General features: G+C 40.0%; 3 protein-coding genes and 1 long non-coding RNA gene across 4 annotated transcripts in view; 1 reads left to right on the top strand and 3 right to left on the bottom strand.

Moving 5' to 3' along the window:
- Window positions 1-8,943, bottom strand: part of vash2 (vasohibin 2) — a 30,561-nt gene extending 21,618 nt beyond the window's left edge. The window contains exons 1-2 of the mRNA XM_032542762.1: window positions 8,230-8,943; window positions 6,800-7,246 (exon numbers count right to left, since the gene is read on the bottom strand). Of these exons, the coding sequence (XP_032398653.1) occupies window positions 6,800-7,123 (324 nt within the window). The 5' untranslated portion in view covers window positions 7,124-7,246; window positions 8,230-8,943. The remainder of the gene's footprint in view (window positions 1-6,799; window positions 7,247-8,229) is intronic.
- Window positions 8,944-9,448: 505 nt separating this feature from the next.
- On the bottom strand, window positions 9,449-15,445 carry LOC116706124 (uncharacterized). Its single transcript, XM_032542774.1, has 10 exons — window positions 15,314-15,445; window positions 14,508-14,804; window positions 14,092-14,373; window positions 13,953-14,005; window positions 13,744-13,837; window positions 13,610-13,638; window positions 11,891-11,942; window positions 11,836-11,839; window positions 11,344-11,413; window positions 9,449-9,922 (listed from the first exon to the last, which is right to left on the bottom strand). The coding sequence occupies exons 1-10, from the start codon at window positions 15,375-15,377 to the stop codon at window positions 9,845-9,847; spliced, it is 1,023 nt and encodes a 340-aa protein (XP_032398665.1). The 5' UTR covers window positions 15,378-15,445; the 3' UTR covers window positions 9,449-9,844.
- Window positions 15,446-17,326: 1,881 nt separating this feature from the next.
- On the bottom strand, window positions 17,327-22,019 carry LOC116706121 (tyrosine-protein kinase-like otk). The gene is made up of 9 exons (XM_032542766.1): window positions 21,883-22,019; window positions 21,318-21,650; window positions 20,927-21,184; window positions 20,784-20,828; window positions 20,115-20,207; window positions 19,987-20,015; window positions 19,638-19,694; window positions 19,379-19,447; window positions 17,327-17,997 (listed from the first exon to the last, which is right to left on the bottom strand). Exons 1-9 carry the CDS (start codon window positions 21,941-21,943, stop codon window positions 17,860-17,862), a joined length of 1,083 nt encoding a protein of 360 aa, XP_032398657.1. The 5' UTR covers window positions 21,944-22,019; the 3' UTR covers window positions 17,327-17,859.
- A 1,222-nt stretch (window positions 22,020-23,241) lies between these two features.
- On the top strand, window positions 23,242-24,334 carry LOC116706158 (uncharacterized). The gene is made up of 2 exons (XR_004336161.1): window positions 23,242-23,396; window positions 23,510-24,334. It is a non-coding gene; the product is annotated as an uncharacterized LOC116706158 (long non-coding RNA).
- Window positions 24,335-25,663: the final 1,329 nt, after the last annotated feature.

Raw genomic sequence — 25,663 nt, forward strand, 5'->3', positions numbered from 1 at the left:
CAAAAAGGCTCCATTACAAATGAAGTAAAATGAAGTTACAGTTTTAGTCACACCAACAGCATGGTGCTAACTGAATTTCTATTTTTTCAAAAATATATTTACAACACAACCACGGTGCCTTTTATAAAAAGAAGAAGAGATTGTTTAGAAATACAGCATGACAAACTGCTGCATTTTAGTTTTCCACAACCCCAAAAGTGTTTGAGAGCAGCTCAGGTGAAAAGTTAGTAGTAGGCGTTCTATTCGACGTGTCAGATAAATTAAGGTGCATTGCTACTGTCACCCTGGGAACCAGGAGGCGGCTAAATGGCTAAAACGAGGCAAGTCAGTTACATCATGGCATCATGACTTTGAATATACACGCCGACTTTCTTAAAGTGCCCATTTTATGAAAAAAAAAAACTTTTTCTGGGGGGTTATTTTGTTCTCTGGTGCTTCCACACACATACAAACATGGATTAAACAACAATGGTGTTTTGAGTAGGATCCGGTTTCTGAACGTCCACTGCCTTCAGTCTTTGGGTGACCTGTTCCAAATCTGCACGGCTTTCTACGTCACTAGCCGAGATTCATTCTATTTGCTACGGCGTAAATTCACACGAAATTGCAAGGTAATGTAAGTCAATGGAGGCCAAACGGCGTTGATAAACACGCTAAAAAGCGAGTATGCGTCTTACTAGCACGCCAATAATGGCATACAAATTGGCGTGTCATGCAAACGCCATTTCATGAGATCAGTCTGGTTACGAGTAGATATGGGAATCACAAGAAGCCCAACGATACAATATTATCACGGTACTTATGTCACAATCTGATATTATTGCGATTTTAAACATCACGATATAATAACCTTTTTCCAACTTCAAACTATGCCCCCAAAGTCAAACTTTGTCAACTTCTGTTTTATCTGAAAAGACAAGTTTCTCTGTTCGTTCATATCACAATTTTATTGCTGCAAAATGGGCGTGGACTGAAAAAGCATATTATTCCAGTACCAAAAAGCTTGCATTTTATATAATTAAAGATTGATACTTTTGTCTGTGTCCTCTTTACAGTATTGCCATGAAAATGTGCTGGGAGAGCATCACTTAATAGTACAAGTTTAGACTGATATTTAATCTAGATCTCCGCTCTCCTTTCTACTTCCCCTTTATAGTTATCTCAAATCCCCCCCTCTTTCCTTACCCTAACACTCTGTAGAAGATATCCAATATGCTTTGCATTTTTTTTTAAACTTTTTTTACCCCCCGGGTCTATTTTTTCCCACCAGTTTCCCACTCCAGAGCCGGAGGCAGGCAGGCGACATGACCCACACAGCAGCATAGGAGACAAAAACCAGATGGAACGTAACCAGAGACACAAAGATATAGCAGAGAAGATGGATGTCTTATATTATCAGCTATGACCTTCCTGGTTTTGGAATTTTGAATTTTTTAAAAGAGATGGGGAGTAGAAAGTGGTTAGAGAAAAAAAAAAAGGTCAATGGGATCGGGCAGCGCATAACAAAATCAGTAAAAGGCTGAGGAGAACACAATTAGGACGTTCACTTCGTACTAACAGGATATCTTTAGAGCAGGACATCCCAAGGAATGCCTTTCTGTGTGTGTGTGTGTGCGTGTGCGTGTGCGTGTGTGTGTGTGTCTTCGACAAGACAGACAGCTGAGAAACAAATGATTAAGCGGTCTCGAAACAAGACTCCCCCGTTTCTTGTAATCCTCTTTTTTTTTACTTGGTTGCATACACTACTTCAGTACTGGCAGCGGTGCTTGAATCTACTGCAGGACTTCAACACACTAAAGAACACCTTCTGGAAGATTGATGCTGTAGTCTGTAATTCTTTGGCTGAGAGAACATCTCTCTTAACTAATCCATGTTGGCAGGCATCCATAAACATAAAGGGTCCAATCTAAAACCAGCCATTTGTATCCGGAACTAAACAAACTGACACAAGCTTCTGCAGTCAGACATTTACAAGATGTACATTTCACCAGCCCTGACTTACTGTCACCCGTGGGTGCGTTCCCATCGCCTAGTAGTTCCCTGCAAAGTGGACTGTATAGGGTAGTCCGCCATTTTAACTTATATTCCAACTGCAAACTGTGTAGGGAATCACTGAACAAGTTCATCACTTCATAAGCAAGATTCCCCATCAGTCCATGCGCCTCGCTAAAACAACGTTGTACATCTTGTAAATGGATCAAATCACAAGTTACAGACGTTTAAAAAATTATAGCGGTGGCTATAACTCAATGAGTTGGGTTGGGACCTGGAGGGTTGCTGGTTCAAGTCCCCATACAAACCAAAGTATGGTGGTGGACTGGTAGCTGAAAAAGTGCCAGTTTACCTCATGGGCACTGCCAATGTGCTCTGGAGCAAGGCACCAAACCCCCAACTGCTTGGACAGCCCCCCCACTTTGACATCTCTCCATTTAGTGCATGTGTAGGCACTGAGCCTGTGTGTGTAGTTCAGGCCTGTGTGTAATAACAACTGAGGGTAAATTGTAATTTCCCCTTGTGGGATTAATAAACTTTTTATTATTATTAAAAGAATGCATTTTGTAAAGGTATAAGCTTTTGTTTCAGTATTTTAGTTTATTGTAAAATTTCCACAGTAGTAATAACGTATCCAAGTTGTTTAGGTTTCAAGTTAACACATTGAGGAAGTGCTTTGAGTTTGTGACAAGCGCTAAATAAATTAAATTTATTATTATTATTAATATTATTATTATTATTAAGTGATATCTGCATTGTTGACAATGTTGTTTTCAATAAAAAAACATTTGCACAAAGCAAACTGATCCACTTTTCCATGTTGATAAGAGCATTAAAATGAGAAAAGAAATGATGGGACAAAAAGAAATCAAGGGAGATTTAGAATAGATAAAAATGTGCGATTAATTGCGAGTTAACTATGACATTAATATGAATAATCGCAATTAAATATTTGAATCGTTTCACAGCACTAGTCAAATCTATTAACCCCATCCAAAATTGAAATCCTCTTGTCACAGACTGAGCAGAAACCTTTTAATCCAGAACAATGGAACTACAATGGATTATGGAAATGAAAAACCTTTATCCTACTTATTTGGTGACAACATATATTCTCCTGTACTGGTACAGGCTCCTGCTCCAGTCCAGGATCTGGGTAACATGTAGCACATTAGATACAACTGCTGATGACAACACACTCACGGTCAACCAATTTCAAACATGTCTTGTTTTGTTTTTCGGGGGCATATGTTTTATTTCCATAACCAGGGAAAATGTGAATGATTTAAAAGTGAGTAATTACAGAAACATTTAAAAAGGTTTGGGTTTCTTGTTTTGCTTTGACAGATAATCTTTGCTCAGACGAGTTCAGGCCAGTTTTGTTTCCCCAATTAAAAGTCCCTTACATGGTCCAGTTGGTATCCAGAGATTATCCACCTCCCAGATTGTATTAGAGGGATTATTTGGTCCCTGTGCCAAGACTTCTATCCTGTAAATGAGGACACAGAGAGTGGCAGCGTGCACTTACTGACGATAACAAAGATGTACACTGTGTTGAGTTTACCTAAGGCTACTTTGAAAGTAACCTACAAAACCTAAACCTACCTGTACATTTTTTTTAAAATTGTATCCCTGAGCAATTCATCAAATTTACCCCAAAAACTAACCTGGAGGCTAAAATACTAAGACAATTTGTCTCATTTGTTTGTGTTAACTATGGAAATGTCTAATTTGTTGCTGTGATACATTTCTACATTTCACACAATCACGAAACATATTATCATATCCCATTTGGTTTGTACCAAAAACAAAGTGATTCCTTCAACTAAATGACCCAGTTAACCATTTTGGGTCGGTGTATCAGCAACTGTATCTGTGGTAACCACCTGCTTTCACAATGTCCAAACACACACACACACACACACACACACACACACCACACACACACACACACACACAAACACACACACAGAGTCAGGTTGCATATTAACAATACTGCAGCATAAGATAACGGACGCCTTAGTTGCATGCATGTACACACACACATTATCAAATGAAGACAACCAAATGAAATACTATGTTTACACATATGATGTTCTGAGTGTATTCAATGAGAAACAAGGTACCTTAGTTAGAGATGAAGTGAAAAATAAACTCACTTATTATGACGTTATTTCACAAATTCTAACTTTAAAATAGAGCTCAGTTGCCTTTTAGTTCAACATATCTATCAGTAAGTCATCATGTAAATAAAAAAGCATGTGGTTTTCTGAAAACATCATTATAAATGGAGCTACACTAAACTGACACTACTCCCACACTCCTACAGAGAATCTACTACAAGACAAGACAGAGACATACGGCATTTTCCTACTCAAAAGGCTTCCAAGAGGTTTTACAGCTGGCTCAAACTTTATAGAGACATTCCTGAACTGATGCGTTAAATCTGAAACAATTCTGAACTGTGGCTAAAGTCTTCTGTAAACAAGTGGCCTATGTGTGTGCATATGTCCCGTTTTTCTATGTTGATGTGTTTGTTTTGTGTGCACATGTCCTTCTGTCCAGAGCAACTGTATGGGCTAGTTTGGCACTGCCAGCCAACCGGGGTCACTAATGACCACATGGCCAATTATAGGAGCTAACGAACAACCAGATTCCCTCCTCCACACTCTGAAACACAACAACCATTCATCCCTTATCACAAGATGGGGAAACTATGAGGAGAATCTGGGCTGATGGGCCTCAGTGGCAGCAGACAAAGATGTGTATAAGGCGCGTGGGGATGCCGTTTCAGACTGAAGAACCAGTCGTACATATTTTACTGTTTCACTGACTTCTGTCTTTTCTGCTGTTGCACAGAGAATGCTGCTCAATAAAGACGAAAAATACCAAGGGAAAGACACTACTACTAACATGATTACGATCATTTCTTTCTTTATAAACTGTTGATCACTTTTTCTATTAATAGTCTAGTCTTCCAAATAACAGATAATGGTGATACGTGTTTCAGCATTATTTCTCGGAGCCAAAAGGTGATCCGTCATCATTTTGTCCAATCAAAAGTCCAAAACCAATCTACGATGAAACAAAACAGGAAAAAGCAGCAAAATATTCACATTTAAGAAGTTGGAAACAGCAAATGTTTGTTATTTCTGCTTGATAAATTTCATAAACAGTCCTATGAATCATTATAATGTTAAGCATTCTTTCCTTTAACATTATGGGAAATCTTCCTTTGATTAAAACTGTTTGTTGGGGGTACCTGGGTAGCTCACCTGATAGAGCGTGCACCCCATGTACAACGGCTTTAATACCAACCTTTGGCTGTTTAAACATTATATATAATATATAGAATATTGTTTGTTTCACTGGAATTCTCTACAAAGCAGTCAGATGTCAAGATCAGCTGTTTGCAGCCCACCCCTGGAGGAGATACTTTAATGTCTTTAATGTCTTTAGTGACACTTTGGCAGTGTGTGGAGTTGTTGCAATTTCAGTCTGAACATTTGTTTACTGTAAGAAGGTTTTTAAGATAAAACAAGTATGTTATTGTCACTTTCTAACCCCGTGTCATTTTAAGCTCCTAAACTGTTAAGTGTCCGTAAGAAGCACACATACAGTATTTGTCTAACCTAAAGAAAAGTTATGATTGTACAATGTGTATTGGAATGTGTGTGGTGTGTGTGTGTGTGTGTGTGTGTGTGTGTATTTGAAGTGTGTGTAAGTCAGGAGTCACAATGAGTCACACGCACTGTGACCAATCCAAGAAGCAGAATTAACATCCCTTGACAGGTCTGGCACCCTAATTTAGCACACTTGTTGTCATGGTACTGTGATGCATTTCTATGAGTGTGTGAAAAAACAGATTGAAATCAACACTGAAGCCGTGTAACTACGCACACGCACACGCACACACACACACACACACACACACACACACACACACACACACACACACACACACACACACACACACACACAGTATGCTTTTCAAGCAGACAGACAGATAATCTATCTGACTGTTTGACTCATATCACAATCGTAATAAACAGTACGCACGCCAGAGGAGAGAACATCTGTAAGTAGCAACATATTACGATGCCGTTTGTTTGCAGGTACAAGTACTCAATAAAAGCAGATTAGCAGACTGATCGGTTGCTCTAGAGCTGCAACAATAAATCAACTAATCAACTGATTGACTCATTTACCAATCAAAATGTCAGGCCCATTACAGCTTTGCAACCATGAGAATTTGCTACTTTTACCGCTTTATATGTTTATACACTGAATAGCTCAGGTTCGAAAGAAAAAAATAATTGTTTTAACAAATTTAACCTGGGCCTTTTCAAATATATTTGTAAGCTATTAAACAGATTTGGCAAAAAGGCAAGAAGACAACAAACAGAAGTCCACATAGCAGGAGCGTTGGGCAACAATACTGCACCATACTTTATGGGAAGGGAAGTGTTTGTAAATGATGACAACATGTGCTACACGCAGCACACTCTTTAACAAAGATGAACACAGGTAAGTTCAAATTTCAAATGAATAATTAATTAGTTAAAAAGGGGTTGACAAGTAGGGAGTACTATTTGTGAAACACTGTCGCACTGTCCGCAATTCTCTTTAAAATGTTTAACAACAGAGAAAATGTAGTTAGGATGTGCTTGTCATTATAAATTTAGACAAAGTATGTCACGATATCTCAATATATTATTTCATCACGATATGATTTCATTCAAAGACGATAAATGATCACACAGAATTATCGCCCAGCCCTAGGATGAACCAATCACAGGTGGCGTACCTTGGGAAGGTATGCAGCATTTTGTATCCGGTCCACCATCTCCTGACCCTCAGGGTGCACAGCAGCCACATGGGACCACATCCTCTCCCAGGTTACGCTCTCGATGGGAAAACCGGACCTGTTAACGTAGAAGAGAACCCCTCCGTCCTTCTCCTCTTCCTCCCCAGGGGACCGGGAGCCGTTGTTGGGGGGAGAGGTGGAGGAATCGTCCTGGGTGGTGCTGCAGCGGAGGAGGCAGTGCGAGCTGCTGCTCTTGGACCGGCCATGCCTGCTCAGCTTGGCCGGGGACGTGCCGGAGCGGCTCGGGGAGTTGGGTCCCGTCATTGATCCCGGGGGGGGGCCGGAAGAGGAGGAGGAAAAGTTAGGGCAGGCGTTCCTCCTCCAGCTACAAGAGCTTCTTCTTGTTTGTCAGGGTTGGACAGTGCATGTTGATCTTCCACGGCAAACCTGGGCAGGGTAGAAAAAAAAGTCAACCTTAGCAAAACACATTTTACATCCTTGCCGCTAGCGTAAAAATGTCAATACACTTTTTGAAATAGATCCACAGTACAGGTGAATTTCTGTACTGTGTCAGCTCTAATATTTCCATACATAGGTACAGTAGGGTTTTATAGGGTGCATCCCACAGAGAAGTGTACACCCAAAGAAGATCTGTACCTTACCTATTTTGGAAGAGGAATGATGGCGCTACAGTGAGTGGAGTACGAAACACTGTCAACCTAACTATAGATCCCTATAGGGAAGAAAGATCCCCAATGACCAAGACTGATTTCTTTTATAAAAAACATTACATTAGGTGATGACACAGGTATCACAAAATCATAGTTAGCATTACATTGAGAATCACACATGTAGCCAATGGCAATGGTTCCAAAAGTGGGGTCTAGGGGACCCCCAGGGGTCCTCAATGGGGTTCCTCACAAAAAGGTTAATCATTTAGCACATTAATTCCATCCATGAGTTTCACAATGAAATAATGTATGGCGATTCAAAACTATATTAAAAACATGTGCAAACATCTAATTAAATGGGGGTCCGTGGTCTACTTTGTGCCCATTTAGGTTCCCTTGAAAAAGTTTGTGAACAACTGGCTTAAGGTACCAAATGTTTAAAATATACGATAAAGTACAAATAATTTATGGTAAAATGAAAAAGAAAATGCGAACACTGTTATTAGTCTGTAACGTTACAGTGATACCAAAAGACTTATATTGGCTAGAAATATAACGTCGTTGTAACATGAGTTAGAAAACGATATCTCTATGAACTCATTCATGAATATAGTAAAATATAGGGGGGAAAGGAAACTTATTGCAGAAGGAAAGTGAAGGAAGGAAAGGTCGCTAACGGTAGGGAACAAGTTAATATCGAAATCATTATTTTTGAGTGCAGCCGCTGAAATATCCCAACCGTTATTTATCCAACCGTACCGTAATTTCCACCGGGGCTCCAATTTTAAACCAACGACGGACACTCCGGTTTAAAAGGCATTTGACTCGAAAAACACAGTGAGACGAGGTAGGTCCCATTCACACCGAGGCGGCGTTGTCCACCACAGGATGTAAAGTCTTGTTTTGGTTCAAGGCTGGTAACTTCACCCCTTCTTGTACGTGTCAAGCTAACAAGTGCTAACAACCGGTGCGCTGGGAACACGGTCGTTTTCACTTCAAAGTAAAAGCAGTAGGTGTGTCGGTCTTGCGTATTTATAAAATAAATACTACGAATCGTTGCAACATACCCAGAGACCCCTCATGTCTTCCTTAGTGAGACGTTTAAGTGTATCAATAAATGTACCATGTCAATAAATTTAAGCAAATGAATCATTTTCTCGTCGGAGCTTTTCTTATTTTGGAAATATCATCAGGAAGTCCTTCTCTTTCGCTAGCTAGCTAACGTTAGCGGCTCTCATTGCGGGGGCCGTTCCTCCGACCACCCTAGTCCGGGAAAATGACTACCTCTGTGCATTCCTTCTCGTAAGCAGCCTGCACGGCGCCTCGGTATCAACTATGTCCCCTGAAAACCCGACTCCATCTTGATAAAAAAGGCTTATTTAATCACTCACATGATTAAATTATTGGGGATAAAGCGGACCTACTACCTAGTACTGTTCTCCCTGTATCTCTCAGTTGCTTGTATCCCAGGCAGCCAGCCACCAACGTTTGGCGGCATGTCATTGGTCGAGCCAACAAAGAGGGGCGGGCCGGAGAGGACTCCCTACCATAATTGGAACTGACGACGCTTTCTGATTGGTTGATTTTGATAGACGAAGTCGTCAACAAGTGATATATCTGCAACAAATGGGATTTTCAGCCTCTTGTTGCAATTGTTTATTTTGCACACATTTTCGGGTGCTGATTGACATGGTTAGTTCCCCAAAAATAATATTGAATAGAGTAGAATACAATTACAATTATTCTTACAGTAAAAGTCTATCCACACATCTCACAAAATACAGACAAAATATCAGTTTTGATAAAAGGTCCAAATATGGCTTTAAATAATGAAGAATACTAGATATTACAGGCTGAAATTGTGTTCATTACATTACATATGCAATTACAGGTTAAACACACTTGAAAAAAAGTTACAAATAAAATAGCTATGAATCCTTGAACTACAACCCAACTGTTACATTACAGCACAATAATGTGCCTAAAAGCAAGTTCACTGAGCAAAAAGTCAAATTATACGGCAATCAGCCATATGAATATTGGACTAAAACATTGTGGAGATAACTTAACGTACAGCCCCCCCTTATGGCCTTCTGGATAAAAAGCTGTTTACAGCAATACAGAATGGAAAAGCTAATACTTATGTTAAAATGCAGTTGTGCACCTATATATATAAAAAAAAAAAAAACACAATAAATTACTGAGTTATATAGGCATGAGGCTTAAAATACTCTCAAGATTTGGATTGAGTGAAATCCAAAGTGAGTGAAATGAGTGAATGCTTTAACTAATGAACAATTAAGTTAAAATGAATGTAATCATCTCAGATGTATCTGCGCTGTGCTGTGCTATTGTTTGATGTGTTGACGGAGGCTTAGACGTCGCTGGGATCAGCAGAAGAGGAGGGAGCTTTCACCGTGCTGTAGGTCACTGCATCCTCATCGCCCTGAACCTATAGGACACCAAATAGACAAAGAACACAAAAATTACAAACCAGGACATGCCGAGGCATAGTTCACCACAGCGAAGCAACATGATGAACAATGCAACACAATGCTTAATAATGAAATACATCAAACAAATCATACAAAAAATAACCATGTGCAATGCACTGCAAGTCAACACACTGCAAAGCAACATCCCATGCAACATTGCAAACATATGGAATTAACCCTTGTGTTGTCATTACTTGTCAAAGTTGAGAATTAACACCTTTGTGAAATTTGTTTCCTTTTTCCACGTTTATGTTTCTTTTTTAAAACAATTTAGTGGCTTTTTTCAACGTTTTTGGAACGTTTTTTCCCAAGCATTATTATGCTGTAATACATCACTAACACTAACTTAATACCACTAGTTTTACACTTATTTTTGAAAAAAGCTGAAAGTATGAATACTATTGACAAATAGTTCAGCTCAGAGGATGTGGAGTGGATAATCACTGCTACATGTCAAAGTTTAGTCAGGATACTGTTTTTTTCCAAAACACCCAAAATAATAAACCTGAACAACAGTAAAAACTGGAACACAGCCGTCACAGTACGAGAGCAAATAAGTAATGGTTTTGGTGTTTTGTCTTGTCTTAGTGTGATAGTTTCCCTGGTTTTCTGCCATGTCCGTGTTTCCTCACCTTGTCCTATCTGTTGGTTCTGGCGTTTGTTGTTTGCCTGTTGCTTTCTGGACCCAGTTTTTGGTGTTTACTTTGTTTTGTGTATTTTTGGAATAAACCTACAACAGCTACAAGACTTCCGTCTACTCTCTATATTTGGGTCCATCGTTCCCCAGGAACGTAACAAAATAAATACAAGTACTGAGCAAGGTGCATGGGTAGCAGCGTCAAAGTAGCCTACACAGGGTAGGAAAAGTGCATATAAGCCTTACAAAGTTGACACAGTGTAATCAACAACAACCATCGTTGACAACATCAGCATCCATTACATCACCACGTCTCTGACTACCTCAACACATAATCAGCAGACTAGAATATATAACCAACAAAGAAAGAAATAAGGTAACACTTTACTTGAAGGTACTGTATCTACATAAGAGTCACGTGAGGGGCAGCTGGCTCAGGGGTAGACCGGCCACCTGCCAATCAAAAGGTTGGTTGTTTGATTCCTGTTCCATGTCAAAGTGTCCTTGGGTGTGTGACTGTGTGCTCATAATGAATGGTTCCTGTACTATGTAAAAACGCTTTGAGTGGTTGTTAAGTTAGAAAAGTACTATATAAGAACTGTCCATTTACATTGTCATGACACATAAACAAAACCAAATGTTATGTAGATACCTTCAAGTAAAGTGTAACCAGAAATAAATGAAGTATGAAAGAAATAAAGCAGCCTTTAAGTTCAATTGTGACAGCAAAAGAGAGCTGACCTGGGTTCTGCCGTTGGTCTTCTTGGTGTAGCTGATGGAGGCGTAGGAAACACCACCTTCAGGATCAGCCTGCACAGAGGAGACAACATAATGGCTGCCCGGTAATGTGGATTAATACTGACGTGCTGTCAAACAGATTCAAGTTTATTTATTAGGACAATGCACATTAATCATCATTTCTGGAAATGTGCCAGTGTTAGCCAATCAGCTAATTTTCAACCAGAATGCACAAATCCTGTCAACAGTTTCATTATTTTCTGTTCTATTCCCATCTAGGCTTTATCTTTTTATTCCTTTGCCTGGAAGGTTATGTGTCTCTTTGAGGATGTCTTCAAAAGTTGTGAAATTATGCAAGTATAACATTGTCAGAGTGCCTTCCAGTTTAATTACTTCACATGCAAATACGACACACAACTTTCGGCCTAACTCTTTTTCTTTCAGTTCTGCTGCAGTGCAGTTGCACTAACATCCTTCCCTTTTCTTAAGAAGTGCGTGTCTCTTACAGTCATATTTTTAAAGTCCACACACAAACCCCAGTGAGAGTGACTTTGACTGGTTTCTGGAGCAGAATGAGTCACTAGAGGGTTTAGGCTCAGACCCTGGACAAACACAGTCTAGTTACATGCTTTTTTTAAAAATCATGTCACAAGTTAATGCAGATATCACCAGGGCAGAATAAAGGCAACTGTGTTGCAATGAAATACATCTGTGTGGGGTTCATTTAATCCACGTGGTACAACTTCAACTCCATGGATATATTTATTTGGACTTGACAAAATGCAAGTTCAATGCAACACTCAGTCACAAGTAGTGCCTCTATGAGGCTTAAAGGTCCAATATGTTGTTTATTAACTGTAATAAATCTAAAAATGACCCCAATTTTATTTCAGTTGGTACTATTGTTCTTTTTGGGGTCCTGATCCAGGGGCACTTGAAATTCTGAAGGCCTGGGGCAGCTGCAGGTGTTGCATCCTTGGAAGTGTTGTAGAATTGAACAAGGGCTGGGTATCGTTCAAAAAATGTCAATTGCTCCTGAACAACACTGTATATTGTATTTTTCAATACCAATTTGATTACATCCATTTTTTAAACAAAAAGTATTTACTACATTACATGTTACGGCACAAATCTTTTTTTAAGATTCTGTTTTGGGCATTTTCAGCTTTTATTTTGATAGGACAACAGAAGTCCTGAAAGGGGAGAGAGAGGGGGGAATGACGGGCAGCAAAGGGCCGCAGGTCGGACTCAAACCCTGGCCTGCTGCGTGAAGGAGTAAACCTCTTTACAGTATATAGGTGCCCACTCTAACAACTGAGCTATCCAGATGCCCACGGCACAAATATTATTACTTATTTTTCTACTATGTGAGCCTTGTCTCTGTGCATAACGTAGAGTTTTTCCTGAGTGTCTCTATGACGTGTAACGTAAGACAGCCAATCACCAGCATGATTAGATGTTGGTAGAAGCATCTTCATGGCTTTACAGATACTGATGAGATTTGCTCCTTAGGGATGGAAATTGGGTTTTTAATAGTCTCGCATTGCAAGACCTTCCTCCACAGCACTACGGAGGAGGGTCTGATTAGTCCACACAGCATTCTGGTATGGGGGAAGAACGTACTCTGGTTTATTGGCATTTCTGTAAACCAATCACAATCGCCTTAGGCGGCGCTAAGCGCCACACAGAGCAGCTGTGCCGCGGCAAAATTGCCTCAGGAAGGACCTTGTTTTGGTGGAACATGTGTACGTTCAAAGGAGGTTTTAGTTGTGCAACAGAAAACTCAGATTGGACAGATAGTCTAGCTAGCTGTCTGGATTTACCCTGCAGAGATCTGAGGACCAGGTGACCAAAGTCCTCAGAAATCCACCGGAGTTTAAAATTACAACACAAAGGACCGGATTTTGACGGACATGCGGCCGTATGAGGGACCCTGTACGGGATTTCCGGCGGCACCTGAACAATGCGGGACATGAAACGTCGTCGATATAGACTAGGGATTTAATGATGAGGCATTTTTTGATACTTGATACTTAGGAGGCCATTCGATTGGGGCCTAAAAAGTATTATTCTTGGTTTCCCTCACAATAAATGATGTGATCTTTGCTGCAGTCACCACTTTGTTTCAAGTCAATAAAATCAGTACTGTTTGTTCTCATCTTATTCTCTCTCAGCTGTAGAATCCTAGTTATAGTCCTGGAAAGCAACTACCACAAACACTGGTTTGCTTTGTAAAGTCAGAAACATTTGATTATTCAATTGAACTCACCATGTTTTCGTCCTCGAGTGATTTGTTCCCTGAAAAGACAAAAATAGAGAGGGTAGTTTAGCTTTCGCAATATTAAAAATCCATGTTGGTCAAAACATTTTCTTGATTAACGTTTCATCGGCGAATGTTCCCACCTTTATTTCTCCTCCTTCTGATGAGTGCCACGACAGTTATAAAGAGTGCTGCTAAACCCACAGACACAACGATGTATAACCACCACCGATCTAGAAACACAAAGAAAAGAGTGTTCTTCTGTTCAACATCCTGTAGCCAAAAGAGAATTGCTTATGCTTTCTCTCAATCAAACAACAGACAGACGGCTGAGTGATATAGGAATTATACCTTGTGGCTTTGTGGTTGAATCATTGCTTCTAGGTGCTGTTTTGTTCACTCCTACTTTAGATTAAAAAAACCCATCAAATTAACAAATGTAGTTTGTAATTTTCAGTCAGTTTGAAGTGATTTTAAACAGTTCATCTCACCTGTTTTCTTACCTGACGACTGAAGGTCAAAGATGAAGTCTTTTCGAGTGTCACCATCAGTCACGTTGCACTTCAGTATCTTATAATCCTCTGACGTGTAAATATGATGAGACGTCGTGAAGGTCACACTGGTCCAGCAGTTAAACTGTGATATCGTTAAGTCTTTGTTATCTTTACCTACATCTCTACCCTGAAACAGCCACTTCACTATGTGTCCACACCCTTCATGTGACAACACAGAGCAGTTTAACGTCACATTCTTATTGTCCTGATGTTCAGTCACTGGTGAAGATGGAGATATCGTGAGAGAAAGTCAACAAGAGTAAAATTAACTTCATCACTGTAATCATAATTATTGTCATGTTTCAGAATATTGTTCTACAACAGTTTGAAAAAATTACGATGTAAATACTTACTGGTAACAACGGACAGATCAACAGTGTCAGATCTGTTATATTGTTTGCAGTGGTGACGACCAGCATCCTCCTCTGTGACCTTCTTTATAAACAGAGAACAGTTCTCTGTAACACTTAGTCTGTCTGAGTTATTAGAGTTTTCAACAATCTGCCCTTCTTTAACCACATCTGCTTCTGCTCTCCCAGATGAACGATCAAAGCTCCAGGTAATGCTGTGACATTCACGCTGATTATTGATCACATCTTCACACGGCAAAGTGACTTCATCCCCAGCTCTGACAGTGACTCTGACAGCTGCTGTAAAAGAAATGAGAGTAAAATCAACAAACCACTGGTTCCCGTGGCGCGGCACTGCCGGTGACCCGGGTCATGAGGGATCAGGGATCTGTTGTAGCCTAAGTTTGTCTACGTTTAAGAGGAATTAAGCAGCTGCTTCCTGGCCCCAAACTGGGATGGTTTCAGCCAGGACAACAGATTGACAACAAAACATACACTGTGACATTTACGGTCACAATTTATCACATTTTCACAAGGCAAAGGGACTTAATCTCCAATTCTGACAATGAAGGAGAGGGGACGTTGTTCAGTTACAAAATGAGAGATGAGCATCAACCAAATTAACAAAAATAGGAACATGTCTGATGTGATTACAGTACGTGCGACACAGCATGAGTCTGCAAATGCCCCTCCTACTTGGTTTTCATGAGAAGACTGAACTCACCCTCGAACAAACAGCGTGAATCAATCAAATACTAGCATTATTTATGGTAAGAAAGTTTGCAAAGTTGGTATTTATGTATTCTTACCTGTACACTGATGCAGTAGTATCAGATGTAGAAACATTTTAATCCATCTGAATTCAACCATCATTCGGTTTCTCTCTCTTCTGTTCCTGTTCTTTTCACACTTACTTACTGTCGCTGTGCTGGTGCTTCTTAACAGAACTCAGCTATATGATACAGCATACAGCTACTTCCTGTTAGTCGTGCATATCACTTCTTCTTTTGGGTAAATCAGCTTAGACTTTCCTCCTCTCAACACACCGACACGAGCGGGGACACATTTGTGGCCCTGTGTGGTTGGAATGTTGGAAACCGCAAATGACACGTCTCATTCATTCAGGTGTTTTAATATGACTTCAAGAGTCATTAGAGATGAAATTATTTTTGATAAATGACATCATTCATTTAGGCCAAATGAGGGATTTCACACCCTACTTCTTTTCAGCATGCTCTAGCAACAGGTAATTTTTATAGAGACATAAATGTCTAAATGATGCATATGAACAAAAAGGTTACGTGCTAAGACAGACAGACAGGCAGACAGACAGACAGGCAGGTGGGTAGCTAGGTAGTTAGATAGGTAGACAGACAGATGGTTAGACGGTCAGATGGTCAGACAGACCGACAGATAGGTAGATAGGTAGATAGATAGATAAATAGATCATGAATTGTACTTTACCAAGGAAATTTGATGCCATTGTCTAGGCCTGACATAAACACTTTGTAAACTACAACATGACTTCATGAAATACATCAGCGGCATCTACATATACCTGTACACACAGCTCTTACACACATACCAGTTATCAATATATTTTTGCGTTCCACTATGGCAGAAAGACCAAAACTCCTAACAGAGCGTGTCCGTTTCCGGGCCAGGGGCCGGTCTCTATGGGCCGGTGGAAGCAGTGAGGAATGCTCTGAGAGGGTTTGGGTCTGGGGTCATGTGCTAGGATGTGAGATCTGCGTGTGATGGCGTTTCTGTTGAGGTCTGAGAGGTTAGGGGAGGGGAGGCCAATCATTTTGGAGACGTTGTCTGTGATGTGTTTGTTCTTGTAGGAGAAAACTCAGTAAAAACTCAAAACTGACATTTTTTATTTATTTATGTAATCTCTCTAAAAACCTGACAAGCAAATTCACACAGCAGCACAAAACAGTAGTAAACAATGATACAATCAAAGCTCGATAATATGCACAAGATTCTTCGGGACATGTCTGATCCCTCTTTAAATAACTGTCCCAGTCATGATCCACTTAGGTCATGAGGGTAAGGAGATCCATACCTCAAACTGAAAAGCTGTCTTTTTCGCGGAATGATTTAGAAATGAGCACCCAGTAACTCAGTGTTACTGAACAAACAGTCTCGCTTTGCCAGACCATCCTCCCCACGCTGCGGAGCGGAGGAGGGTCTGGCTAGTCCACACAGCATTCTGGGATAGATGAAAAACGAGTTCTGGTTTATTGGCATTTCTTTAAACCAATCACAATTGTCTTGGGTGGCACTACGCTCCGAACGAAGACGGTGAAACAGCCTCGGGAAGGAACTTGTTTTGGTGGAATATGTGAATGTTCAAAAGTTGATTTAGTCGCGCAACAGAAAACTCAGATTGGACAGATAGTCCAGCTAGCTGTCTGGATTTACCCTGCAGAGATCTGAGGACCAGAAATCAGCCGGGGGTTAGAACGCCAACACAAATAAAGCGGAAGGGGGTGGACATGGACAAAAAGACAGGCTTTCGGCGGGATTTTCGGCAACACCGGAGCGATCCCAGAAGTAGAACGTCGTTGTTTGCTAAATCTATCGCTGGTCAGGGGGTACATGGCTTTAAAACATAATTCAAATGGGGAACATTATTGAAAAAGGTTTGAGAACCACTGATATAGACTACTGAGCCAGAAACCCTGAGAACTTCCTGGTTACACAAGCAAACATACATCAATCAATAAAGTTAATAAAGAACCTGAGAGCAAGTTTACAAAAAAAAAATATATTATACTGTATATTATAAAGATGTTCTCATTCATGTAAGAAACCAGTCAGGTTCTTACATCTATGTTTCACATTGTACTACATCTTAATCTACTACTCCCCCTTCTGGACAGAAAGGAACTTTACAGCAATAAACATTTAAAATTGTCATAAACATATTTGTAACAGAAAGAAAACTAGATCATATGCTCATGTAAGACCTGAAATGCAAAACTACCCATACATTTTCAAATATCATGTAAATCAACCTAATCCAGTCCTTCATCATATAAAATCATGTTAATCTTTAAACAACCAGATGAAGCTTAGCAACAAGGGTTTTTCTTTTCCTTTATGCATCCTAAACACTGCTATTAATCTGCTAAAAAAGGTTCTGTTCTGTACAAAAATATAAATACATATTAAATGATCACAAGGATTTCTACTGCAGAAACAATGTTGCTAAATGGCTTCAAACAGTACCACAGTATGAGTGAATTCTGGTAAAAGGCACATACAGAATAAAAACAGACTTGGACTTTTCATTAACTGTCAGTGTAAATACCTGTAATGCTACGAGCTGTAACTACACCGTGCTTTCTTATTGGTTGGGTTTGTTGACGGTGGCGTAGAGGTCGCTGAGATCAGCTGAGGCTGCAGCAGCAGCAGAGGAAGAGGAAGCTCTCACCGTGCTGTAGGTCACTGCATTAGCATCAGCATCAGCATCTTTACCCTGAGCCTGGGAGGAGAGAGGGAAACAGCACAACACATGAAGGACACAGCAGGACATGACAGCCAGTGTGTTCTGTTACATGAAGTCTCTTTTATATAGACCTTAGTGGTCCCCTAATACTGGATCTGAAGTCTCTTTTATGTAGAGCTTAGTGGTCCTCTAATACTGAAACTGAAGTCTCTTTTATATAGACCTTAGTGGTCCCCTAATACTGGATCTGAAGTCTCTTTTATGTAGAGCTTAGTGGTCCTCTAATACTGTATGTGAAGTCTCTTTTATATAGACCTTAGTGGTCCCCTAATACTGTATCTGAAGTCTCTTTTATATAGACCTTAGTGGTCCTCTAATACTGTATCTGAAGTCTCTTTTATATAGACCTTAGTGGTCCCCTAATACTGTATCTGAAGTCTCTTTTATGTAGACCTTAGTGGTCCCCTAATACTGTATCTGAAGTCTCTTTTATGTAGGCCTTAGTGGTCCTCTAATACTGTATCTGAAGTCTCTTTTATATAGACCTTAGTGGTCCCCTAATACTGTATCTGAAGTCCCGAAATTCAGCCTTGGTGCAGAATTCCAGCCACTAGAGCCAGTCCCACAATAAGCTTTCCTTAGGATGTGCCATTTCTGTCTGTAGATTTAAATGCCATTGAGGAGTAGAGGCTGGGGGTGTGGCCTTAACCAACTGTCATGCTTCGCTCATTTGCAAGCCATGATGTCTCCAAAGAATTTCTAATAAGGGAAGAACTTCCACTCTCTCAATACTTCCAGCTTCTAAATTGGTTGCAGTTCCACCAGAGTTCCACTGGGGGTGATCAGCAGGCCTGTGCAGAAGGAATGGTGTTCTATGGAGAAAGGTAAAAGACATCTGGCCGGAAAAAAAGTGACATCTCACGTCATTTCCGGCGGCACCGGAGCTATTCCGGATGTGAAAACGTCAAGGCTATAGACTAGAAATCCCCTGACTTTTCCTTTAGCACAACCATGAGGTTGACATTTTTGGTTTTAAGGGAAAATTCTCAATAATTATTGGATGTGATTCCTTGCAACTTAGGCCCCCTCAGGATGATTGGTAACATTGTTCCTTCAACAATATTTTGGTAAAAATCTTTTAATTTCAATACTTTTTAACTGTTTAACATCACCCTGAGCTGTACTATGTGATTAATGCCTATTTCTAAATGTTAGCGTGCTAAGAATCTGATCTAAGATTGTGGCCATGTCAAAGATACAGTTGCTAAGCATCAGCACGTTAGCAACGTGGATGTGGTTAGCATTCTGCATGATGCAATCAGCTCCAAACTGCAATGTGCAGCTTCACAGAGCGGCTCACATGGCTGTAGCCTCTTCATTCAGTAACATCATCGCTATAACCAATCACACAGCTTACCTGAGCTTTACTGTTGGTCTTCTTGGTGTGGTTGATGGAGGCGTAGAAAACACCACCTTCAGGATCAGCCTGCACAGAGGAGACAACAAAATGGCTGCTCAGTAACATGTTGGGTATTGTAAATTAGTTGCAGAATTTGACTACTCTTTTTCTCTGTGGTAGAGGGAAGTACTCTGTACTCTGTACTCTGTGTGTGTGTGTGTGTGTGTGTGTTGTGGTGTGTGTGTTTGTGTGTGTGTTTTTGTGTGTGTGAGCTCACCATGTCCTGACTGGTTTCTGGAGCAGACTGAGTTGCTGCGGAGTTTGAGCTCAGTTCCTGGACAAACAGTTAAAGTTTTCCATACAGATCTATTGATACTTATTATAGTATATAATATAATACATATAGTATAGTATATACTGCTGTAAATGCACATCTACTTCTTCTGATTTTCCCCCATATGTCCTTCTCAAGCCAGTTTCTAAATTTGAAATGTGATTGCAAGGTCATTTTCAAGACCTTTGCTGCTGCAACTGGTGGATGTCGACACAACACAGGAAACTGAAGAACTACCAAAGTAAAAGCCAGGACTATATAAAAAATATGACTATTAAGGTTTAAAACTCACAATTTTTTCAACGGTCTGTGTTTTGTTCCCTGAAAACACAAAAGAGAGTTGACTTGAGCTTCTACGGTGAAAGTCTCAGGTTTAATAAAAGCCTTTGATGTCAAAGTTGAGTGTGTGATTGTTCTCACTTTTAGTTTTCTTCCGTCTGATGACTAACACGATGATGAGAGCTGCTAGGAGAGCCGTTACACCCACCGGCACAAAGATGTACACCCACAGGCCTGGAAGGAGAATAAAAACACGTTGGTTACAGCTTCATGTTTGGTTTTAAAGTATCAATATTACTATATGTACTGTATAAATATATTACTATATGTGCTTTTTGTAAATGTTTTGAAACATACTTTGCGAAGTAAATCTGTTTGTGTTGGTACACATCTGTATCTCTTAGTTAACACTCCTCACATCATGTCTACATAGAATATATTTTACCTTGAATGTTGTTTATAATTGTATCTTTTTAACCATCTAATGTTGCTACATTGTCTTGATTGTGGTTTGAGGAAATTGAAACCCTTCATAAAAGGCTTGCTGTTCCGTGTTATTTTTTCCCACATTATGAGGGATTAAAATACCAACAGCAAGACAAGGGTGGACAATTGTGTAGATAAGAGAATATTTCTATTTCATACTTTAGGTTTCATAAGGATCAAGAGAGAGAGAGAGAGAGAGCTCAGGCTTCATAAGGAGAGAGAGAGAGAGAGACAGAGAATCAGAGAGAGAGAGAGAAAGACAGAGAGAGAGAGAGAGAGAGAGAGAGAGAGAGAGAGAGAGAGAGTATGATGTTAAGTAACTACCTGTGTCATTCTCTGGTGTGTAATCTGTTCCCACTGTTGAGCTTCCTTTTGGTTTTGTTATGAAACAACAGAATACAACAAATGGTGTTAAAATACTTCATATTTACTATCTGAAGAGACGAAACAAATAAAACCAACTGTACCTGATTTCTTACATGAGGACCGGGGGCCGACATTACACAGCAGCGTGTTTCCATTCCTCTTATCTGTCACGTTACACTTCAGTAAGTTCTGATTGAGACGAGGAGTAAATGACACCTGGGCTGAACAGGTCGCCGGTCTTATCTCCACGTCGGTCTCATCTCCCTCATACAGCCACTCTACTGTGTGTTTACACTCATCATATGTTAACACAGAGCAGGACAAGGTGGACGAATCATCAGTGTTCTTCAGTTCTTCCACTGGTGAAGATGGAGATAATGGGAGAGAAAGACAACAAGAGTTAAATTAACTTCATCACTTAATCATAATTATTATGTTTCAGTTTATTGTTCTAACGAGACAGTAAGTAAACATTATGATGTAAATACTCACTGGTAACAACAGACAGATGAACCACAGCATCTGGACCTAGTTTTGGTCCTGATGTGTTGAACTGTCTGCAGGTGTAACGTCCAGCATCATCACCTGTGACGTTCTTTATAACCAGAGAACATTTCTCTGTAACACTCAGTCTGTCTGATTTAGTTTTGGGAATATTATCTTTAATCTGCCCAAATGCTATCAGCTCTACTGCTGCTTCCCCGTTACGACTAGAAAGCCATGTAGTTTGGTCACAGTTGCCCTGAGTTATCACATTTTCACAAGGCAGAGGGACATCATCTCCAGCTCTGACAGTGACGGAGAGGTGGGTTTGTCTAGGAACCGCTGTTGAAGATAAGACAAACATAACTGAGATAAGAATTTGGCCTTTATATCTATAGTTAGGATATGTTTGAGGATGATTATTATAACAAAACAGAGATCAGCACAGTAATCCACTCGACACACCATGTTCAAAACAAACAGGAAACTCGTCCGTCTCACTTAAATCAATGTAAGTTATTGAAAAACTATCATTAACATTTCTCTTAGTCATGTATGTGTTTTGGGTCCTTACCTGTAACCTGAAGCAGCAGAATCACAAATAAAGTTATTTGAATCCGTCTGAATTCAGCCATCGTGCCTCTCCGTCTCTCTCTCTTGTTCTCTCGCCCTCGACTGTCAACGTTTCTCACTTCTTTAGGAGAGATACAGCGTTTACTTCCTGTTTTGCATTAGTGTCACTTCCTTATAGTGACTACATCTTCTTTTTTCTCATTCTGTCAGTTGTTGAATTCACGTAGAAATACCAACTTTTCCTCTTTTTAAAATTCCTGTAAATATCCAAACAGTCAAAAAGCCAGATGTGGTTCAGTGTGGGGATAAAAGACACAAGTTCAACGAGTTGAACAAGAGAAACGTCAGGTTAAAGTTATAAATAAACCTGTAGAGTATCAGCTGAGAACTGAGTTGTGGGAGTTGGCAGTGATCGTCTCCTCCAAAACCACAACACACACCACTTCTATGGTGCTGTGTCAGAATCAAACACTTCCTGTCTACGCCCACAGCCTGCATTAATAGAACGCCTTGGAAAGGGGGGTGCCGTGGTTTTTCACACACTCTGTGTCACAGGGGCATTTGCATTATAATAACTAATTCTCCACACAATTGAAAGTTGAGCTAAGTGAATGAAAAGTGCACGACTTACCTTGCTGTATGAAACATTGGAAACACTAATATGAGCTGATTCTTTTTGTAGATAAACAAAGATATTAGATTTAACAGGATTCCCCATACACTTCCACACAGTTTTCTCTCATCTATTACTTGTTTGTCAGTTACTTTTGCGACAATGATGTTTATGACGTCTTGAAAAAACAAGGAGTTCTAAGAAAGTTGCAAACGTACTTGTGCAGTGATGTCCTTAAAATACAGAGCAAAAGCTTCATGGTGACGACACGTAAATGACGAAATTAGTCACTAAACTAACTAAACTAAACTAACTAAACTGCTCGCCCACCAGAACTTGACCCCTGATGGCGCTGTGGAAATACGCCCATACAGGGCTAATGATGACATCTTTGTGGTTTGTTAGTTGCTCATTGCAGCTTAGTAGCTTTTTTAAGAAGTGGAGGGGAAGTGTTTCAGTGAGAATGTGGTTAACACCAGCAGCAGCAGAGCTCTGCAGGGTCGGCCCTCTGATGAGGACGACCAGATAAGGCTCTCAGCCAGGGCGACCCTGGGATCGTTTTAAGTGGGTGGCACAGGGGGCAATAATCAGTCGGGGGATGGGGGGGTCAGGGGGGCATTTTCTTGTCACCAGCATTCCCACTTGTTATTTTTCAGTAAGTGTACTTGTTCTCTCATATACATCGATCATTTAATTAATACTCATACTTCATTAGCAAAGTTCAATATATATTTTATCTTCTCTCTGCAGTACTTTGTTTTATACGGGGTTGGAGTCTGACAAGATGCCTGAACTGTCTTTGACCAGAGGATGCAAGTTAAGTTTCCCACAGTAGCCTAACCCTACAGCCCACTAGGGCTGCCTACCCACAACATCTTCATGCATAGGCTACGTCTGCTGGAGTAAGGATGAGGAAATATTTCATAAATGAACTTTACCTGCTATGGTGGTGCTGTGCACCTTCTGCAGAGCTTCTGTGTCGAGTTGATCACACTGTGCTTGCCCGTCTGCCCAGATCGGTTAAACTGCGGAGGCGTGGCAGCGGAGTGATGGTTTCTTCCACCTGAACCAAGCAGTCCTGCATGGATATGTTTACATCTGTAAACCCGGGAAGGTAATCTGGGGAGGAGGTGTTCCCTCACTACTATATCGCGAGAACTGGAACTTTACGGCACACCTCAACAAGCCTACTACGTGTCCCTAGTGTGGACCTCAGCACCCTGGAGAGAGGGCTGTTAGCTCCATCACCCCCAAGCTGTGGAATTCACTGCCAGACTACATCAGACTCTGTGACTCAATTACTGACTTTAAAGGTCCCATGACATGGTCCTCTTTGGATGCTTTTATTGACATTCAGGTTTTTAGAATGGAAATCAAGAAATATTTAAATTTCAAAGAGGTGAACAAATCAATTCAGATATGTTTTTCAAAAGAAAATATTCAATATTAAGTATTTAGTGGCTGTTAAAGTTCAAAGGCTTATGTCTCTTATTATTCCATAAACACTATGTATTAGAAAAAAAAATAGATTTGAACCAAATTGGGAATGTACAAGAAACTATCTGAAGAAGTACCGCAGAAATGAACAGTGACAGGTTACGTCTCAGCTGGACAGTAACAGTGAGGACAGTTACATTCTGTATCCTGAATAATTCACTTAGACAGAAGGAGAAATAACAGCAAAGAAAATAACCTTTAAACTACAAAACAGTCATCCAAAACACAATGCATGAGTTATTATAAAGCACTTTATTTATATGCAGACTAAATCATTCTCACTCATAATAAAGAGAAGCTTAAGGCTGGAAGCTCATTCAAAACCACACAACAATGTGTAAAATACATATTAGATTACTGTTATTATAGTAAAATACAGATTATCAAGGAACTGCTTAACATTTGTTTTTATATATTTTCACTCTGTCTATTTATATTTTCCCGTGTGTGTATATTTTTTTTATTATTTAACTACGTGTTTTTACCTTGTCTTCCTGTTTTGTATCTTGTTGTTTTCACCTCATGTTGATTTGTTCATTCTGTTGTTTGCACCGGGACTAGAGAACACATTTCCGTTCCTACATGAACTCTACTGCGTTGTATATAAAAGGATGACAATAAAGTTTCTCTAATCCTAACTTCTTATACATATACTGTACACACAAATTTAAAAACTTGAGCAAAGCTTTACCTAAAAACAATTTCCAACCTAACACCAAATTTAAATTGTCAAACAGAAAACCAGTTCTCCTTAGTTTTTTTGTACACTCAAACGACTTTTTTTTTCTGTTGTGTGGTGAGTAATTTTAATTGTTGATCATGGAGACGAAGAAACGAAGGTTTTCCAACTTTTTTATAGCACGACCTATCTTTCCCCTGCCCTGGGAAAAAAAACACAAACCCGGGAAAACAATGAAATGGGGAAAAAAAATCTCCTTTGCTGCAGCAGCCTCGATGTGTTTGAAGCCCCCAAAGCGACTTCAAGACCCTTACCCAACGTTTTAAACCCCAAACCCTTGCAATCCTAGTGGCTTTCCGGGCCGAAGGCAAAGGGGGCGGTACACACCAAAACCCCCGCAGTCACTTGATTTAAACAATACGTCACACTGTTTTTTTCTTATTGTAATAGGAAAAGACAACACAAACGTTTTATTTTTTCCCCCTTTTAAAAACCCCAGCATTTTCCCTCCCTCTTGTTTTCTTTTCCTAAAAACAAAAAACCAATTTCAGTTTTTCCCCCCCCGACATCAATTCATCATTTTTCTTTTCATTAGACTTCTTAATCTTTAAAAATGACATCTGTGAAGTTCTCCCTTTGTTCTCATCCTATTTACCCCCCAAAGTTTTTTGAAGGGTACAACCCACGGACCCATGGGACCCGACCATCTGGGATTAGAATGAAAAAAGAAAAATATTCAGGGTCAGCTTTCGTTCATTTAAAAACCAACACGGAAAACTCAAATTTTTACCGTGTCTGTGGCATTCATACTTTTTCCTCGTAAAGGGCAGGACAGAGAAGACAAGGAAGAAGGAGAGAGAATAAAAAAGAGAGAGAGAAAAGAGAGAGAGAAGAGAGAGGCGAGCGAGAGAGAGAGAGAGAGAGAGAGAGAAGAGAGAGAGAGAGATAGAGAGAGAAAGAGAGAGAGAGAGAGAGAAAGAGAGAGACAGAGAG

The sequence above is a fragment of the Etheostoma spectabile genome, chromosome 18, assembly GCF_008692095.1.
Source record: "Etheostoma spectabile isolate EspeVRDwgs_2016 chromosome 18, UIUC_Espe_1.0, whole genome shotgun sequence".
Lineage (NCBI taxonomy): Eukaryota > Metazoa > Chordata > Actinopteri > Perciformes > Percidae > Etheostoma > Etheostoma spectabile.

Bases quoted from the DNA above. Each gene is read 5' to 3' on its own strand.
- LOC116706121 (XM_032542766.1), bottom strand. From the start codon at position 21,943: ATGGCTGAATTCAGACGGATTCAAATAACTTTATTTGTGATTCTGCTG. The intron at 21,651-21,882 runs GTAAGGACCCAA...TATCTTCAACAG, and splicing joins TCTGCTGCTTCAGGTTACAG to CGGTTCCTAGACAAACCCAC. The intron at 21,185-21,317 runs GTGAGTATTTAC...CATCTTCACCAG, and splicing joins TCATCTGTCTGTTGTTACCA to TGGAAGAACTGAAGAACACT.
- LOC116706124 (XM_032542774.1), bottom strand. From the start codon at position 15,377: ATGATGGTTGAATTCAGATGGATTAAAATGTTTCTACATCTGATACTA. The intron at 14,374-14,507 runs GTAAGTATTTAC...CATCTTCACCAG, and splicing joins TGATCTGTCCGTTGTTACCA to TGACTGAACATCAGGACAAT. The intron at 14,006-14,091 runs GTGAGATGAACT...TTTAATCTAAAG, and splicing joins GTCGTCAGGTAAGAAAACAG to TAGGAGTGAACAAAACAGCA.